The sequence below is a fragment of the Carassius gibelio genome, chromosome B2 (assembly GCF_023724105.1).
Source record: "Carassius gibelio isolate Cgi1373 ecotype wild population from Czech Republic chromosome B2, carGib1.2-hapl.c, whole genome shotgun sequence".
NCBI lineage: Eukaryota > Metazoa > Chordata > Actinopteri > Cypriniformes > Cyprinidae > Carassius > Carassius gibelio.
The window spans coordinates 18,309,434-18,329,024 of NC_068397.1; the positions used below are offsets into that span (position 1 = coordinate 18,309,434).

At 38.2% G+C, this 19,591-nt stretch overlaps 1 protein-coding gene across 5 annotated transcripts in view; it reads right to left on the reverse strand.

The window, feature by feature from the left end:
• Positions 1-1,663: 1,663 nt before the first annotated feature.
• Positions 1,664-19,591, reverse strand: part of LOC127951150 (sickle tail protein homolog) — a 37,064-nt gene continuing 19,136 nt past the window's right edge. For 2 of the 5 annotated variants that reach the window (XM_052548821.1, XM_052548825.1), the window contains 15 exons: positions 16,386-17,167; positions 16,150-16,251; positions 15,989-16,029; positions 15,699-15,838; positions 14,795-14,970; positions 12,338-12,474; positions 11,676-11,823; positions 11,163-11,595; positions 10,279-10,465; positions 9,091-9,323; positions 8,615-8,758; positions 7,462-7,578; positions 6,452-6,526; positions 4,624-6,342; positions 1,664-4,190 (listed from right to left, as the gene is read on the reverse strand). In XM_052548821.1, the coding sequence (XP_052404781.1) occupies positions 4,050-4,190; positions 4,624-6,342; positions 6,452-6,526; positions 7,462-7,578; positions 8,615-8,758; positions 9,091-9,323; positions 10,279-10,465; positions 11,163-11,595; positions 11,676-11,823; positions 12,338-12,474; positions 14,795-14,970; positions 15,699-15,838; positions 15,989-16,029; positions 16,150-16,251; positions 16,386-17,167 (4,575 nt within the window). In that variant the 3' untranslated portion in view covers positions 1,664-4,049. Of the gene's footprint in view, positions 4,191-4,623; positions 6,343-6,451; positions 6,530-7,461; positions 7,579-8,614; positions 8,759-9,090; positions 9,324-10,278; positions 10,466-11,162; positions 11,596-11,675; positions 11,824-12,337; positions 12,475-14,794; positions 14,971-15,698; positions 15,839-15,988; positions 16,030-16,149; positions 16,252-16,385; positions 17,168-19,591 lie in introns of all 5 variants that reach the window. The other 3 variants (XM_052548823.1, XM_052548822.1, XM_052548826.1) reach the window with 3 other exon arrangements.

Below are 19,591 nucleotides of genomic sequence, written 5' to 3' on the forward strand. Positions count from 1 at the left end.
TGAATCCATTGAGTTGGTTCTTTATGTAGCTACAAAATCCTTGACTCTATACTCGTGTGTTACTCAACACATTCATCATTCATGGTTCTATGGTGACAAAATGTGTTTTTAATCATTGGTTATCTGTATATGTTACGGTAAATGAGCTCTAGCAGAAAACTGAGAAGCATAAACATGATTTTCCTATTTTAGAGACACAATAAATAGGATTACAAAGAAATTGTATAAGCAAACGGCAGTAGCTTGAATAGCTATAGCAGCCTTAATTTCCTATTCAATTGACACTCGTTAATTGCGATGAATTAAAAATGCAAATTAGTGACCAGATCTTTGATTAACTTACACAAGTTCCTTGTTGGTTTGTTAACGTCCTCAAAGATTTACGATGTTGATGCTCTTGTACCATAAAACATCAGGAGACACAATAATTAATCTTAAATGCTAAAAGGACTGGCGCTTTAATTACTCTTGTTCTCCTCTCTATAGCATTGTAGCATTTGGACTCCTCACTTCTTAATGGTAAATGTATTATAATATACAAATTACATGCTAATTAGATGGTGCAAAGCTTAGGGATTCAGTCATTCTAAAATTTGCATATGAACTAATTATCTTTCATTAAAGCTGGCTAATTACAAATTTGAGGAGGACCTGGAAACGGAAAAAGCAGCATTCCTTTGTCCAGACAGTGTTTTCATCTCTAATTAGATGTAGGATTGTTCATCCCTATACATTTGGAAAAATGTATATACATTTTGTATTTATTAGAAATGCCCTTGAGTGAATTTCATGGCCGTTAGTATGTGAATGGCAACAATAAAATGTCTTACGCTGATGATGAACTGCACCATGTGTCTGAACAGGTACACTTAATTAATTCTTTAAGACTGAATTGAACTTGCCATAAAAAGTAATGCATATCTAAGCACGGAGGAGAAGTCCAAATTAATAGATGTGCCAATCATTCGTCTCAAAGGAGTTTTGCTGTCCACATAATAGATATAGACTCTTACATCAATCAGGTATTAATTGCTTTCATGTCTCATATAATGAAATGACTGCTAAGGGGCAACGGCACAGTTTTAAAATGGCTTTTGAAACCCATTTTTAAAGACTTTTGTTTAAGATCCCCACTTCAGTTTATCTGATATCTCAATACAGCCTTTCTTAAATTGTTACTTAAAGGTCTGGAACAGTAATGGGCTACTCTGGCAGCATCACCTCCAAAGTATATTATAGCAAGGCATATTCCTTCAAGTGATAAAAAAAAAACTATTGTCAGCTGCTGGGTTTTTATGGGTCAGTATTTTTTTTTTACAGTCAATATTTTTCCACCTCTGCCAAAAAACAAGATGACATTAAATACGAAATCAACAATTAATAAATATTAAAAAAATATTGAGTTTAAGATTATTACAGCAGGTCTCTTTTCACGGTAAAGTCCTGCAAGTCAGTGCTGCCCTCTGCAGTTGAATACTAAAGTGATAGAATCTGGAAGTGCTGTCATTAGTTTTCAAATTGTTAAATCAGGTCTTGAAAGAGGTTAAACTGATTTATGTTCACTAGAGAGACAGGTGTTCATCCTCATTTAAAATATGCAATTGGCAGACAATTCACAAATTTGCATACACAGCGTTTAAATAAAAACATGAAAAAAGAAATGTCAAATACACTGGAAGCCCTTTATTTGATAAACATCTCTGGCAAGCATTTTCTTCCAAACAATGTACAATTTATACAGGATTACAAAATCAGAGGTAATATTTACAGCATTTACCTTTGCAGTATCCATGGTTAAATATCTTAAAAGCATGCATAGGAGTACAATTTGCAATTTTAAAACATTATTTTCACAGCCAATATTTTTGAGAATAATATTTAGCATGTGAATCACTTTATTGTTTGGCATTTGACATGAGCTATTTGAAGGAGAACACGAATAAAGGAACACAAAAATACTAGGCTTCAGAACCACTACGATGCTTGCACGTCATTCATTCACTCACACACTACTCTATATACACCTTTGTTTTTAAATGAAAAACAAAACTTTGGTTTTATGGCAAAACACTACAAACTGCATATTGTTAAAACTGCCAGTGCAGTGGCAAAAAAAACTAACAAAAAATCCATTTCGAAATGTCAAATCAATCACAGCAAACCTGTTAAACCATTTCTGATAGATATAGAGTGGGCTCCAAAAGTCTGAAACATCTGGTGAAACTGCATTTTTAATATTTATTACACCATGTTTTACATAAAATTATAACTCTTAAAGTTGGTGTCAAACCTGATAATCGTTCTCAAGCATGATTTGAAATGATCCATTGAGCACCTTGTTCTTCAACAGAAGCATGAACATCTGATAATGTGTACAAAGTTACAAATTTGCTTTGTTGACCCAGTCGTCTGCTTCTGGATCTGGAGATATCGAATAGTATTTATAAATGTCAGGTCTAGAATAATGATTTAAATAATGATTTCCTAAATGACAGCTTTTATGCACTAAAATGTTTTTTTTTTTTTTTTTTTTTGTAAGTTATATTTATATCTTTTTTTGTAAAAGCCCTAAAGAAAATCCTAAAAAAAAAAATAAAATAAAAAAAAGATTTTATGAAGCTTTTGTTTTCCCACAATATACGGCAAATTTAAAAATAAAACACTCTATATTATAATATATTCATTTAATTTCCTTTCTCTAAAACAGCACTGCATATTATATATAGTTCATGTAAGTAAACAAACGCACTTCTATAAAATAAAAAGCCAACACTGTCAAGCTTAATCCCTCACATATACCGAAACAAAATCCATAATATGCGGCTCTAGATTCTGAACCACTTCTGGATTTCAGTGGAAGTGCACACAGACAAAAACACCACCCCAAATACACGGCATAACTAAATCGGTATTTCTGTTACACCTTAAATACCACTAGAATGAGTGCAAACAGAATGAGCAAAAGAGACAAATGGACAGCTCATGCCATGTTCCCAGTAAAGGATGCTGGTGTGATAGTGGCTTGATCCCTGCTGGCCTTCAGAGACCTGCGGCTGCTGAAGCTGGCCATGTGTACAGCTCCACCTCCCCAGCACATGACGGGGAGACAGGAGGTATGGAGTGGAAGTAGAGGTCGGAGAGACAGAGGAGGAGGAGGATGAGTAGGAATAGGAGCAGGACTGGCCATTTTGAGTCTGTGGAGGGAGGGTTAGGCTTTGACCTTCTGGCCCCTGAGAGGGCGAGACGGGTCTACAGCTGGGCCAGCTCAAACTGAGACATGGGATAGAGGACTTAGAAGAAGAGGAAGAGGTTTGGTTAGTCAGCCTAGAACGAGCAGCACGGCCTGAGCTACGTTTCCATGAGCTAGGTATAAAAGCTGGGATCTTAGAAGCAGGCAAAGCAAGGAAAGCATCTTTACTATTCCCACCAGCTTTCATAGCACTCCCGTTAGCCTGCCAACAAAGACGCCGGAAGACATGGAAAGTCAGGTAGGATGATATAACACATACACTTGAAAATATATATTCTATGAAAATACCAACAAAAATATTACTCTTGTAACAAAAGGCATACTTTTGTTTCTTTTCTCTCACAGTCAGTTTCACACATTAAGCATTAAAGAGAGAAAAGAAGGAATAAAAGGAGGAATTTGGACACGGGGTTCTTCAAAGTATCTTCATAATCCAAAGAAGTGGAAATATAAACCGGCACTCCCCAACCAACACGGTAGTTCCTAGTGTTTGCTCTTACGATTGACTGCTGGATAACAAGAATCATGCCGTTTTTCTGTATAGCTCAACTGGTAGAGCAAAGTGCGAACAACAGCAAGGTCGCAGGTTCGATTCCCAGGGAGCGCAAGAGTTGGTTAAAAAAAAAAGAAAAAAAAAGAAGCCTGTCTTGAAAGTGCCTATGTGTAAATGATAAACATGCACAAGGAGCTGGTTGTGATTAATTGTATGGGAACAGAGATCGTCATATTGGATCCCTGTGTGTCCTCAATAAAACTACTCGAAGACATTTCCCATCTGTCTTCACGCCTTAACACTGCCCTACAGTAAAACCACCTGACGGAATTGCCTCTGGGAGTCCTGGAGCTTTTGAGGTTTTCCAGGTTTTTCCACACTCTCTGCTGGCTGCGGGCGAGACTTGGGTGAGGAAGTCTGACTCGAAGCAGGCGAGTCCCCAGAGCTCTGAAAAGATCAATAAGGAAACAATGTCAGCGATGGATTGAGGCCATTGACAAGTACACGACAGAATGAGGACAAGGCTTTTAAAGATTTCTCATTTGTAGACATGATTGGGAAGAGAAAGATATAGGCAGCAGCATGCTCAAGTGCACCACCAATATCCCAACCACAGTACATGCACTAGAGAGAGAAACAGTTCGTGGATTCAACCTCATTGAAAGTCTGAATAGAGAAATAGACAGTGGTTTAAAAGAGAAAAACACCATAAGTCCATAATCATGTCCACTGAAATCACACAGAGCCCCCAAAACAGAGCGTTCACCCGAAGACACCTACGAAACACATTCAAAGTTGATTTAAGTCCTTGGTTAGAAAGTCAAGCTTTTAAAGCAAACCCAAGCCACCAGCAGAAGGGTGCAACGGAGTTGAGAAAGACCTGTTTACTGCTGGAGGAACTGGAGGAGGTGGAGGTGCTTGAGGAGGATCGAGACTGTGTTTTGGATCTCTTTTGCAGAGATGACTTGTGGGGTTTGGGCTTCAGTGGGGCTGGCTTTTTTGTGGGACTGCCCTCCTCCGGTTCTGCATCACTGGACAATCTCTTAGCTTTCGATTCCTCCTTGCAGGAGACTTCCGAAACCAATGTAGGCTCAATATCATTGATGGTACTTTCCAACTGCTTAATGGTCTGCTCAAGGCTGTCTAATGTTTGATAAGTAGTCTTACGGAGTTCCTCAGTTCTGTCTTTGGTGCTCTGTGATGTGGTGGTCTGGTTTTGCCATAATGACCTAGGGGTGGTAGAATCATCGTCTGCGTGGGACTTGATCTCAAACCTTTTAGCTTCTTTAAACTCCTTCACGGTTCCATCTGGTTCCTCTTCATCCTCGTAGACAACTACCTGCAGTGTCTTTTTGCCAGTTTTTGTCCCCGTACGAAGAGCTTGGCCAATAGCTACAAGCTGCTTCTTGGGGAACTTAAACTTGAATTTCTTTTTGGCATCTTTAGCAGATTCTGTCTTGTCTCCTTCCTCAACAGAAAGAGCAGGACCCTCAAAGGAACTCTGCTGTTGTAGAGGCACTGGAACGCTACTACTACTCCGATTGCTTGCCCTATTCTCAGTTCTGAACTGATCTAGATTATCTGCAGGTGTTATCTGACCGACCTGACTCTTTGAGTTGGCTTCCTCTTCCTCCTCGTTCTCTTCATCTATCCTCTCTTCCGATAGCACCCTCTCAAGCTCTTCTTCACATTCAAAGACGGTGGACAGTCGCTTGTAGGCCTGACAGATGTCCATAGGCTCGTCAAAAATGATGATAACCGGCTTCTTGTCAAACCTAGAGTCCTCGGGGGCAGATAGGGTTGGTTCTGAGCCCACTTTAACAGTTTGGACATCTGTGCCTTTACTGTTTACCAGCTGTTGGTACTCTCCAGTCGATAGAGCCTGCACCTTGGTCTTAGTGATCCTGAAGGCAATGTTATTTGGTGGAGGAGGACCTTCATCTCCTGGGAGGTCTGGACTTAGACTGGCCTCCTCAGTGTATCTGGCATGATCTTCAGATGATCTCTTTGGTACATCCTGCTCAATGTCATGGTTATTCGGTTGTGTTGAAAATGAGGCATCAGTGTTGGGCTGATGGACTGGTTCAGCACTTTGTGGACACTTGCTAACAAGTGTAACTTTAACAGTGGTCGTGCGATGTCCATGCTTTATTGACTTGTCCATAACAGGTGCAACGGAGGATGTACGCAGTATCTGCTCCTCAAACCTCTCCTCAACGGGTGAAACTTTCTCAGAAGGTGTAGGAACCACCTGCTTTAGAGACTTCAGCACTGATTCAGCCTTGAGCTCTTTGGGATTAATGAGCGATGCCCCTTTTTCAGCTTCCGTGCTGTTCCTTAAAGAGTTAAAGGGGCTATATGGCACCTCATGAATATTATTTGGCTTGGTTTGGACCTCCTTGACTGATTGGCTTGGCTGAAGTGAAATTACAGATAAGTCATTTGATTTGAACAGTTTTTGTTGTTGGGAAATGTCAGAAGCATTCTCAGTTGCAACCTTCGAAGGAGAAAAAGTTGCTTCCTTGGGTTCCTTTAGGTCATCTGGCCTAGAGGTGCTCTGCCTTGATGTTTTTGATGTTCCAGTGATATAATACATGACCTGACAAAGAAATCAAGAATTCTTTGGACTTCTGATAAAATATTATAGTCAATGTGAACACAATGTGCTTGCATGCTCTTAAATCAAACATAAAACGAATTATATTTACCCCAGGTGAAGCATGTGTTGCACTAGCTTCCCTACGTTCAGACAGTGCTCCTTCTTCAGATAGGTGAGAAGGGGTCTGCTAGGACAGTTTATTAGCACAGAAACCTTTATTTATATCCTCAAATTAATATCCAGCTAGTCAGTACAATGCAGAGAAACATTAAGATCACTGGCGCCATCTAGAGCTTAGTTTAGCTTTCATCCGACTGCTGTATGTTGTCAAGCATTGCTTCAAAATAATTTTTAACATATTTTAATGGAGAAAGTGACGTGTATCAGTCTTTTTATAGACACTCAATGACCCAGAATATAGAAATATTATTCTAGTTTTGAAAACCCTGACACTGTTGATCTGAAGGACTAAAAAGGTTATAAACATCACAACTATTACGTTCATTGCACATTAAAACATGCACAGATATGAATATATTGCATAACACTTATATGTTTGTAGAGCCCAAAACATCAATCATTTAATAAAAAGTATTCAATGTTATTATTATTTTTTACAAATACTATCAATATTACAAATATTTATTTTTATAAAACATTATAAATAAATATGTAACGTTTGGTGTCTACAATACATATTTTAGTTCTATTTGCAAAGCGGTAGTAATATTATATCTTTATAGCTCCTTATGGTGGACATTCTGGACCTTTCTCAAAATGAACTCTGAATGCTACAAAAGGAAAAGGTCAGAAGTCAGAGCGCTGAATGGCCTTTCAAACGCTCCAGTCACTCTGACCCACCCCAGCTTCTACAGCTGGATCTATTAGCATTCAGCAGGAGAGTGTGAGTGACAGACCAGTGTTAGACACATTCAAACGTATTACACCCTCTCTCGATGAGGGGCTACGGTCAGGCATTGACGTGCGTCAGTATGTCAGTACATCAGTATGGGTGTTGTGTATTAGTGTCAGTAGAGCGGGATGTTATGGGACTTGACTGCTCATGTGAGCACTGCTGTTAAACTGCGACGGGGAGTTAGCAAACATCACGTCCGTTACCTTTGTGTGGTAAGACAGGGAAAGCCCTGGCTCCATCTCACTGTCTGAGAGCTCACGGGATGTGAGATCAACAATATATCTGGGCTGTAAATCTTTTTTTGTGCACTTCTGAAACACCTGAAGGGGGTAAGGGTACGGGCATTAGGTGCTGTGGCTGTGTATGGGTGAGCGCTATGTCCTGTTGTTGAGCAATTTTGAGATGTCAAACAGAACTGAACACCTTGATCCTGACAAAGTACAGGAAAAATGTTCACTACACAGTTAATATATATATATATATATATATATATATATATATATATATATATATATATATATATATATATATATAGTCACTGCATTAGATACAAGTGGCACTTGCAAATATAATAAGATGCAGTTTCTTTTCTCAGAACTTCACTTTTCATTTTAACAATCAAATAAAGTAATTAAAACATTTATAAATCTGAATAATAATAATAATATCAATAATACTTATACTTTATTCCACTATAAGCCCAAATACATATATTCATTCAGTTTTATTAATTAATGTCAATGTATAAACATTAATTCATATATAATCACTATTCAATACTTCTGTCGCACAGTATATAGTACATAATCCTATTCACACTACTAATATATTGCAAACATTATAATAGGTTTTATCTCTCTGATTATATTTTTGTCGAGCATTTTATTTTATAATTTTTTGTTATTGTTTCTTAAAGGAATTTGTTTACGTTTTTGTGGTATTTTTCTTTCAAATAAATTGCACTTGGTTTCTTTTGATATGTAGTTAGCTAATACAATGACATTCACAAATTTCAATATGACATTAACAAACACTTTCTGAGGCCACTTAATGCTGTTGATTTATTACTTTTATTCCTAATACAAATAAAATCGAATTCATGATGACACAGCTTTATAGAAAATCCTACCCATTCTCAACAATAGAGGGCAGCACAAGTCAAACATCTAAGAAAGCCACAGTGCCCTCATTTTGATACTTTTGTGTAAATGTTGACACTGGTGTGACCGTCTGAAGTTTGTATGGGCTCAATATTTGTCCCTTAACACCTCAGACATGTCTCAGACTTCCTGTGTGTTTGTAAAAGAATAAGTGTGCATTGATGTCTTTGTGTGAGGACGATGGTGGTTTGCTCACCTGTAGCTCAGCCATGATCTTATCTCCTTCATCCTCTTCATCTTGTAAGGTGGAGGTGTTGACAGGAGGAGGAGTGCGGGGCTTGGGCTTGACCTCTGGGGGCACACGCAAGGGTTTGGGCTTCGGGGCCTCCTCTTCACCCTCCTATAGCCAAAACAACCAGCCGAGTGTGACCGACCCTCACCCTCCATTATGTCTTTCAAATCAACAAAAGCAGCTGGAATCTCTACCGTGACTTCCCATCATTATTATTCACAAAAACAAGGACACGATATGAAGCGCACGGCACACCCAGGCAAAATACAGCACAATGACATTTCTACACGTAGTAGGTACACTATACGATGTGCTGTTATCAAATAATAGTAATGACAATTGTCATGTTGTCTGGGAATGCAGCTCAGCAAGGCCTAAGTCAGATGAATAATGGTGTGTGATGTTAATTAGAGGAAACTGAAAAAGCATGACTCAAGCACCTGTGAGCTAGTGGACTCTTTCCGGGTGGTGTAGATCACCTCTCCCGAACGTCCTGTGGTGAGTCCAGATCCAGAGGGGTAGAATCTGCGTGGAGGGGGAGGGGGAGGCGATTTGCTGGCCGTTTCAGGGTTGGGCTGTACTCTGTCAACACTGGCCCTGTGGGGCTTCTGTGGCCTCTCCAAACTGGTCTGGGCTGGTTTATCTGCTTTGGGTCCATCCTGCGGTGCGGCTTCTGTTTGAAGTTAAATAAAGAGTGCCTCAAAATTAAATCCTTCAGAGGTTATATATGAACCAGCTAATCTGGGATCATTAATAAAACAACAAGGAGTACTGTAATAATAAAAAAAAAACCTTCTGTTACAAAACCTAACATGATCAAATCAGCATGAAGAAAAATCATAAAACAGGAAATGATGGAAAGAACCCCTGCAGACTTTAATGACCATGTCAAGGCTTCTTAAATATTAAATAATTTCATATAATAAAAATATCATATAATATTTCATGTTGTAATGCAGTGACCCCAAAACGTACAAATATTTATGAAATAACAATAATTAACAAAATAAACTTTTTAACTTAAAGCATATTTATTTGTTTTGCAAAGCATGTTTTTTTTTTGTTTTTTTTTACTTATACGGGGATGCGAACTCATCAGGGGTGAAAAGGCTGACGAAGATGTGACCCCTCCATCCCAGTGGGTTTCTTTTACCCTGTCTCAGGTCACATTCACCCTGTTGTTGTTGTTGTTTTTGTATTAAAATATATTTCTATAGCATTAGTACAATTCTGTTTTAAAATAAAAACATCCAGTATTTAATAATAATAATACAAATATACATTTATTTTACAGAACAACAGTAAAAACAATGCTAATAATATTAATGGCTGATTTAACTATTATTTTTTGCAGAAAACAACACCAACCACACAAAAGAGATTTTGTATTCAATGCTGTAATTTTTGCACAACTTTCAAATTTCATTACATTTATTCAAAAGTCATTACATTTAACTTTTCTTGAGCATGATTTGTTAAAAATATATATATATATAATAAAATAACTTGAATACAAAGAACACATCTATAATGTGCTTTTTATCATGGACACACTTATATGTCATATATATGTGCTACAATCTGAATGAACTGTTAATATGCAGGTTCATATGAGTGGACAGGCTTACCAGGGAGTGAAGATACAGGAAGTGGAAAGTCCACCTCATCTGGCAAGATGCTGGGTGGATGGGAGGAGGCGCTGTCCACCTGTTTGCTCACTTCCAGGTCAGGTATGGCCTTCATAAGGCTGGCCTGAGTCTGCTGAAGGATCCTCTCCATTTCAACCTTGTCCTCCTCTGCTGCCTGTTTAGAAACCTGTGGAGAATCTGACAGAAGTTACTGTTTGTTGGAAATAACACACATAATAAAAATTTTTGGTTCCCTGAAGAACCTTTCAGAAAACAGTTCTTAAATGAACATTTTCACTTAATTTAGACCTTTTTCCTGGATGCGGAAATAACGCCTGACTCTTAACTGGAAGGATGATTTGATTTCCAGCCTCTAGTGTTTTTAGTCAAATTTGCTAATATTCTGATCTGATAATCTAATGTTAAACCTATTAACATGTTTTAAAAAAGCACATGGCTCCATAGCGCCATCACTTTTTAGTGTCGCAATGACCGCCATTTGTCAGTGCCTCACTCCTCAATGAGTGTGTAGATGACACGAAGCTGCCAATGTTAGCCACATTAAAATCAGATGGGCACTATTTGAATGGGTTCCTATGGAGAACAAGAGCATCCAATTGGAAGTTAGAATTCATTCTCAGGAAAAATTGCCATAATAAACATTTGAATAATCTAAAGAACCTTTACATAATAAAGTACCTTTTGTGCAAGGGAAAGTTTTTGGAAGTTAAAGGTTCTTCATGGAACCGTCAATGCCAATTAAGAACATTTATTTTTAAGAGTGTGCACATAAACACAGAGTTACAGAAATAAGACATTCTTGTGTTGATGCCAATCCATGGATCTTAAATCAATCAGAAGTGCAAGTCACAGTTGAACCACACCTCGTCAGGCATGGGCCTGCTTGTGTTGACAGAGATCTCCTCTGGTGAGGAGGATCCAGTCGTGTTGATGACAGCGGTTGCTGGCACAGCTTCCTGGCCCCGTGGTGCTGCTCTCTTTAGCAGGGCAGGACTGTTTTCTCTGCTCCTGGGACTGACCTTCGCCACAGTGGGGGAGTCCCTGCTATGGGTGGGTGTGAGCGGGGGACTGGGGTGGTGCATGCTGATGGGAGTCCCCTGAATGTGGTGCACCGTGACTGGAGAAGTGGGTACGGGCTCCGAGCAGATGATTTTGGCAGGTGATCTTGGCTGTGGGGTCGGGGACTCACAAACAGGTTTTGGAGATCTGTACTCTTCCGCAAAGGAAACTGAATCAGCTGGTAACGCCTTCCCTTGGACTGGGTCAGAAGTATGGTTGTGGCTTTCAGTGGTGTATCTACAACAAACAGAAACCCTAACAATGAACCTGCCAAAGCTCTAAAGGAATTGATTGTTTCAAGTGCTACATGTGTTTACCTTCTCAGTCCACTGAGAGTGTCAGTCAGAGCTTTGACTCTCTTCAGCATGCTGTCCATTTTGTGAGGCTCCTCTTTAAGGAAGCGCACCGCCTCCACCTCCACCCTCAACACGCCACGCATTTTCATCTGCAGGGCTGGGAACTCTCCTGAAAAGACAATCATTATTATACAAGAGAATTATCTACAGCACCATTTGAAAGTTTTTTTTTTTTTTTTTTTTTTTTTACATTTCTGAAAGAATCCTCTTATGCTCACCAAAGCTGTATTTATTTGATCAAAATTACAGAAGAAATGTCAATGTTGTGAAACAGTCATTACTCCAGTCTTCAGTGTCAAAAATGATTCTAATATGCTGATATGGTGCACAAGAAACTTTCTTATTTGTTCTTTTTATCAAGATTAGAAGCGGTTGTGCTGCTTAATATCTTTGTGGAAACTGTGATGCGTCTTTTTTATTATTAAGAAGTTCAAAAAGATCAAAATTTTTCAAATAATAAAAAATATATCTTTAGTGTCACTTTGAATCAATTTAAGGCATCCTTGCTAAATAAAAGTATCTTTCAAAAATAAATAACTGACCCTAAACTTTTGAATGTTAATGTATAATAATTAATAAATGATTAAATAAGTCCACGGGAGGATAAATACAAATGCAATCACCTTTGAGTGTGGCCAAAGCTTCTCCTACTTTGCGTAAGTTGACCGCCCCTTCCTCCACATCCTTCAGAGTGACTGGGCGATTGCTCATGGCACAGCTGGATTCTTTCTTGAGCATCTCCACATAGTTTTCCAGCTCTCTGTGACATTATAAGAAGGATGTGTCATTTATTAGCACAGCTGTCACTTTAATGCTATATAACAAGTATTTTACTTTGCCTTTTTTGCTCAAGCTGCATGTACTCTACAATGTAAAACCTGAACTGAAAAAAAAACAAAACTGAATAAGCCTCCCATAGACATTTGGACGCCACTGTTTATATATATATATACATATATATATATATATATATATATATATATATATATATATATATTTCAATCGTATTTAATCCAGCGTTTAGTGACACTTAAAGGGATACTCCACACTAAAATGAAAATGTTGTCATTAATCAATTACCCCCATGTCGTTCCAACCCCATAAAAGCTCTGTTCGTCTTCGGAACACAATTTAAGATATTCTGGATGAAAACCTTTAGGCTTGAGACTGTCCCATAGACTACCAAGTAAATAACGTCAAAAGTCATCGTCAGAATGCTCCATCTGCCATCAGATGTGCAACCTGGGTTATATGTAGTGACGGGAACAATTTTTGTAAGCGAATAAAAAAATAAAAAATAAAAAATAAAGACTTTATTCAATAATTCCCCTGTCAATGGTCTCTGTGTCACTATATTTTAAGTGCTGCGTATGCTCTTCTGTGGGATCCACGCCACAAGGATGCGCTATTTTATTTCAAATCAAAGCTAAATACATGTAGAAACGGTGCATCCTTGTGGCACTGAGGACACAGAAGAGTATACTTATTTGGCAGTCTATGGGACAGTCTCAAGCCTCAAGGTTTCCATCCAAAATATCTTAAATTGTGTTCTGAAGACGAACAGAGCTTTTACGGGTTTGGAACGACACGGGGGTAAGCGATTAATGGGGTGGAGTAACCCTTTAATGCTATGCAATAAGCAAGTCTTGACTGTGATCCTTGACGGCTAAAGGCTGAAAACCTGTTTAACATGAATTAGTCTTGTTTGTTGGCTGACAGTTCACATACAGAGAAGTTTGGCTGTGTAAGCAAATTTGGCAACGAAAGTCTGCCCTCAGCCAAATACTTTCAGAGGATAATCATAACCTGCGTCTTTCTCAGATTTTCTGACCTCATTCGTCTCGAAATGGTTACGAAGTGTGCATTGTTGAAGCTGGTCATCATTAGCTGTACCTGCACATAACATCCCTCAACAGGAATCTGCAAGCCAGTACACATGCTCTGAGATCATAGTTTAACATCATCCCTGTGGGAAATGGTGTGTGTTTTGTGTAATTTACCAGAGGGGTGTCTTAAGGGTTTTCCCATGCACAATGTCAAATCCTGCTTTCTGTTATCTTTCTCACCATAGCATAATCTAAAGCAAGGGAGTAACAACATTTTTTGGTTGTTATTATTTCTATGAACTGATATCTGTTGGTTACTGGAATAAAATGCTTTCCATATTTAATGCAGTGACATTTTAGTATTATTTATTTACTAATACAGTATTTATTCATAAATACTGTGCGTCTGTCATTATTATAATTATTTAAATATTTCTATTTTTATTTCATATAGTTTATTTTATATATTTAATTTCAGTTAGGCGCTAAAGCAAAGATTTTTCTTTGGTTTACGTTTTTTTAAATATATATATAATATTATGTTTCAGTCCTTTTTTGAGTTAACATATACATATTTAAAGTGATTTTCTTGCTTTTTTTTCTAGTGATATTTTATAGCGCTTTAGTTTTAGTTGCCAACTGAATAGCAAAACTGGTTTCATGCACATTGTGACTAAACGCAGATTAATTTCTGAAGCAATCTGACTTATATTTCCCCTTCAGGACAGCACACATTCATCGTGACAGGAAACACGTAGAAACTTTCATAAGCCTTATTCTTCTGAGACAGGTTGGGACAGTGGATTATTCACTGCACATCTCCACCCAATGAAGCTATGACTAGTCTTACTTAAATCAAGGTGTACATAAGCAAATGGGTTTTAGAAAAACACTCAATATAGCACTAGCGATGTAAAAAATCCCATCTGTTCACATCTATTGCAAACCTACAGTACACTGACCTTTATTTATTAAAGTGTGCATTCAGCATCGATTGGAGACATGGTTTTATAATTAATTACTACAGCGAGAATTCAGCTTTGATTAGACGTGAGCAGTTAATCAGCATCAAATCTGGCTTGTTTGCAGCAGCTAATCAGTGCGCTGATTTCCCCCTCTGGATCGCAGCGTTTGTTCTGTTCATCTACAGCTGTCTCTCACATTCTACAGATGAACTGTCCATAATGAATTCTTCATGGCTAATTAATGCCTAGGTCTAAGTCACATAAAAATGATGCTGTCCTATTGTCTTACCCGAGCTGTACGAGAACCATCTCCTCCATGCCTAGATATCTGTGTCTTTCCTCTTCCACCTGGACTCGCTGTCTATGAACGGGGTCCTTAAGGTGCAGCACAATGTCTGAAAACCTCTCGGAGATCTCCAGCTCTGCCTGTCGCAGCATCTGCCTCATGGCATCCTGGTTTTGCAGCTGTATATGCAAGGCAAGGCTCTATCAGCACACTTGTTTTCTGACCAACTCTTTATTGTAATTACTGTAATTACATATGTGTTTATATACTACCATTCAAATGTTCGGGTAAGAGTGTTTAATGTTTTTGAAGAAAAATCTCCAATTCTGTGCACCAATTCTGTATTTGTTTGATTAAAAAAATACTGTAAAGAGAACTACTGTGAAGAATAGCTCATATAGGCCTTTTTTAATACATTGTAAAATGTAATCTATTCCTGTGATGACAGAGCAGAATTTTGAGTCTTACTCCAGACTTCGGTGTAAAATTAAATCATTCTTATATGCTGATTTGGTGCTCAAGAATTTTTTTTTATTATTAGCAATGTTTACTATTATCAGGGAAAACAGCGACTATTCTTTTCAGGATTTTTTGATTAACCGAAAATTCAAAAGAACAGTATTTATTTATAAAAAATCACTTTACTTTGGTCAATTAAATGTATCGTTAATGCTTTTTTTTATCTTACTGACCCTAAACCTTTAAACAGTTGTGTATTATTTAGCAACGAAATATGTGAAGCTAGTTGCTTCACTACTAAACTATTGCATAATATAACTACTGCAAAATACTTTTTTGATTGATGGTATTAATAATATTTTAAGACATTATAATATTGTTGGACAAGCACTTAAAAAGAGCAGTTTCCCTGGACACAACCTCGTTTCAGTTTGAATTTGATGTGTACCTGCATCTGTTTGAGTTGATGGAGCTGCAGTCTGAGGTCAGAGACGTTTCTCCTGAAGGTGGAGAGGATTGAGCTCATAGCAGGGTCTCTGACAGGAGAAATACTGTCTGGCTCTTTAGTTGATGATACAGTACAGACACCTGGATAAAAACACCAATTTATGAAGTTATTGCCCTGGTAACAACACAAATATGGTAAAAATAAGATTTAATTCAGATCCATGATTCACGGGAGCAAGAAGGAATGATAAAGGAAGCATCATCACAATCAATAACTGAACGTTAACTGACCACCATTCTGTGCCGAAGACTCAATCTTTACTGGTTTCTCACTATAGAGAAAGACAATACAGTAAGTCTTCATTTGAAAAGTTTTCATTTTTACATTATACTAATACGATTTCGATTCATGCTATTAATGAATCACATTATATGTTTCTGTGAACATCCACCTGGAAGTCTCTTTGGCACTTGTATTTGGCCCTTTCATAAGAGCGTGTTGAACGAGTCCAGTAAGGCTGGCGATCTGCTGCTCCATTGCCTTTATTTTTTCACTGCAATACAAAGGTCACGTGACTCACTTCAACAAAGAAAGATCACATTCTATAAATGATCACATGTTGTTCACAATAAGCTGTTCACTATTCACTATAACACAATGAGCTGCGGGGAATTTAAAAAGTCTCACCTCTGAGGATCTCCAGCTGCCACGTGTCCTTGAAATGGCTTCTCTCCGTGACTGGGCTGAAGGTCGGCAAAAACAGGGGAGGCCACATTGCCTCTCACCCTGGTGGCCACCTCCATGGCCACATTACTGTCCTTGCGGAAAGATCTACGCACAGGTGATGCTCTTTCCGCTGCCACACCTTGTGAGGGCATGTGGGAGTTCTGGCCTGGGAGCATGTCAATCATTCTGACCTCATTGACCCTGTGAGGAGAAGCAGGCGGTGTTTTGGAGCCCATGGAGGCGAGCTGACTCTCACTGTACTTTCGAGATTTCTGTCTGTAGAGGGAGTGCTGCAGATCCTGGCCATCTGTGTACGCACCGACAGACTTGATGGAGGAGCGGTGCTGGATGTACGCCGCCCCATCCGGGACGTCTCCAGAATGGCTGCCTTGTGATGAGGAGACACTGAGCCTGGCTTCAGGTGAAGCATATGCTTCTGAATACAAAGGAACGCTCTTGCTGCTCAGATCCTCATCCGGTTTTACGTCCCGTCGCTCCAGGATGGCACTGGAGCAGGGTGTGATAGAGCGATTTGAGGGTGCGTTGGACCTGGGTAAGGTGGCACCACCAGGCATGGCAACAGAGTGGCCGAAAGGGATCCTAGAAGGAGATGAGGGCATGGAACGAGGTGTAGGAGGAGACAGAGAGCCCTGGACTGAATGTATGGGACTGTGAGGCAGAGTGTGCACTGGGCTTTGGCCTCCCGGCTGCTGTCTGCCACTGTAGAGCCTCTCTCTTGTGATCTAGGGATAGAACGAAAAAAAACATTTCAGAGAGAATTTGGGTTTGAAAAAAAGTGGTAAAACTTTCTTTAGCCTTTGTGAATTATAAAGGGTTATTAAAGGGTATGATGCATTATAATTATTCATAATGTGCATTGTAATACAGTACATTATATCTTGTTATGAATAATTATAACTGAATTTGGAATGCATAGTGTAACAATGAATTGATAAGTGTTATCCTGCATAATTAATGCATTAAAACTAGTTTTATAATGCATTATAAATGAATGCTTTAAGTAATATGTTACAAAACTGGTTTTTGGAGGTTATGTGACATATGTAAGGAAGAAAAAGTGTAAAATAACAGTTATCGACTGGTTTTGCTACATCAAGTGGCAACCAAAAAGTACCAATAAAAATGTAAACAATAAAATGTATTATTATTTAATACCAAAATAAATATACATATCACAATTATTTATTCATTTGTGTTTTTAATTTATATTTAATATGTATAGTGATGCACCAATTATTTTTTTTTTTTTTCAAAACCAAAATAGAAATGTTTCATTTAGTTGAAAATGTAAATTGAAAATAAAGTTTAAAGCTGTTTTTAATCTTCTGATTTATCAAATTATTTTATTTTAGATTTGTGCTATGTGCTCACGGCTTTTTGCTCATAGTTTTTGGAATCAGTAAGTTTCAACCAAGTGACAGATACATTTGTGTCAAAATACTGTAGAGTGTATCTGTTCCCACAACCTTTGATGCCAGTAACAAAATGTATAGTAACAAAATGTAAAACACCCCTCACTTTTAAAAGCTGATCAGTTATGCATTTTGCTATAACTGTGCAATATTATATGGTCAGTTGCATTTTATTATTTAAATTGCAGTGTCTTGTTGTTTCCTTCGGCTGTCCGTTACAATGTTATTCAGAACGCCAACCACCAGTTGAAAACTGCTGATAAACAACTCTCAAAGAAAGTCAGTGGATATGAAAAGGACTTTTGAATTTAATGAAAAGGCGCTTTTTATTACATATTTGTCACGAAAATGATTAATCTTCACAGAGACATTTTCAAAGCAGGAAACTAAAAACAAAAATTGTATTGTATGGCCGTGTTGATATGATTTATGTTTAGACAAGTGCACAGATACGAACAAAGGATGGAACCAGTGCAAAAGCACAGACAATAGCCCTGCCCAGACCTGTCGTTGTACAGCGGTCATGCTTAAGCGTGCAGTAATAAAGCCCACAGACAGAGCGTGCGTGCAGGTGAATTATCCAACATTCAGAGCAACAACACCCTCTGCACTGGCCTAAAGATGAACAACACTCTCTAAACCTCAGGTCTAGTTTCAGAGCACATTAACAAGATGAACCAAGAAAATTATAATTGCCCTTAATGTATCTGGTAGATGATTTGGCTGAATGCTTATATCCTGAAAACTGTATCAAATGAATGACAAGACAATACAAGCTGCTTCAATAAAATACCTAACAGTTAGGTCTGTCTGTCATTGCTTCTTAAAGATTTCTTTAAAGAAGATGCTGTTAGAAATAGACTAAGTTTTCACAAAGAACTCAATTGGAGTCAGGCATGTTTAAACAGGTGCAGCCATCGTTTCATTATTGTATTATCTAAGCTCAAAATAGGTGTCTTCTTTCAATGGGTACATAAATACATCCATGAAATTAGCTTAAAACTTGTCATGCAACCACAAGAAACCAAATATACAACAAACATGCATGTATGGTCGCAAAAGTGTAGGACCTTTAGTTTGCCGCATGTCAGAAGTGATGCAAAGCACCTGAGAAAGCGGATTCACAGAGCACCACTTTACATGGGTCTATAAATTATGTGTATGAAGGACAAGCTTCAACGTTCAAGAGATTTACAGCGTTGACAAACAGCTAAAATGAAAGGCCAATATATCATCAGGCTCAAACATTAGAGAAAATGGGTCCATTTTTGCAATCCTTCAAAATAAGCGCATCACATCAACAAACGTGTCTGTGCATGTTTGCTTTGTCATGCTCTCAGAGGACTTGTTTTACACATCCATTTGTTTTTCTGGTTCCTATCATCCCACTAATCTAAAGTTTGGTTTAGGTGGGAAAAGGGTTGCCCAATACCACAACACGTGGGCAGAGCGCAGTGTTTTTGCACAGACCTTATTGTCCCATGAACTCAAATTAACACATGCAAACACACTGTGCAGAGATAAAATGGGAATGGCAGGTTGGCGATTCCAGCTGTGAAGAACAGGAAAATGGAAAATTTATAGTCATTTCCTTCTGGCAATGAGTTGGTCAACTTGTCTAGGTTGACTAATTTAGATGTTTTTTTAGTTTTAATACATTTAGTGGTGGTACTTTAAAGGGACTACATTTGGAAATCCAACATGTTGCAGATTTAGTTTTAGCTTTAGTTTGCA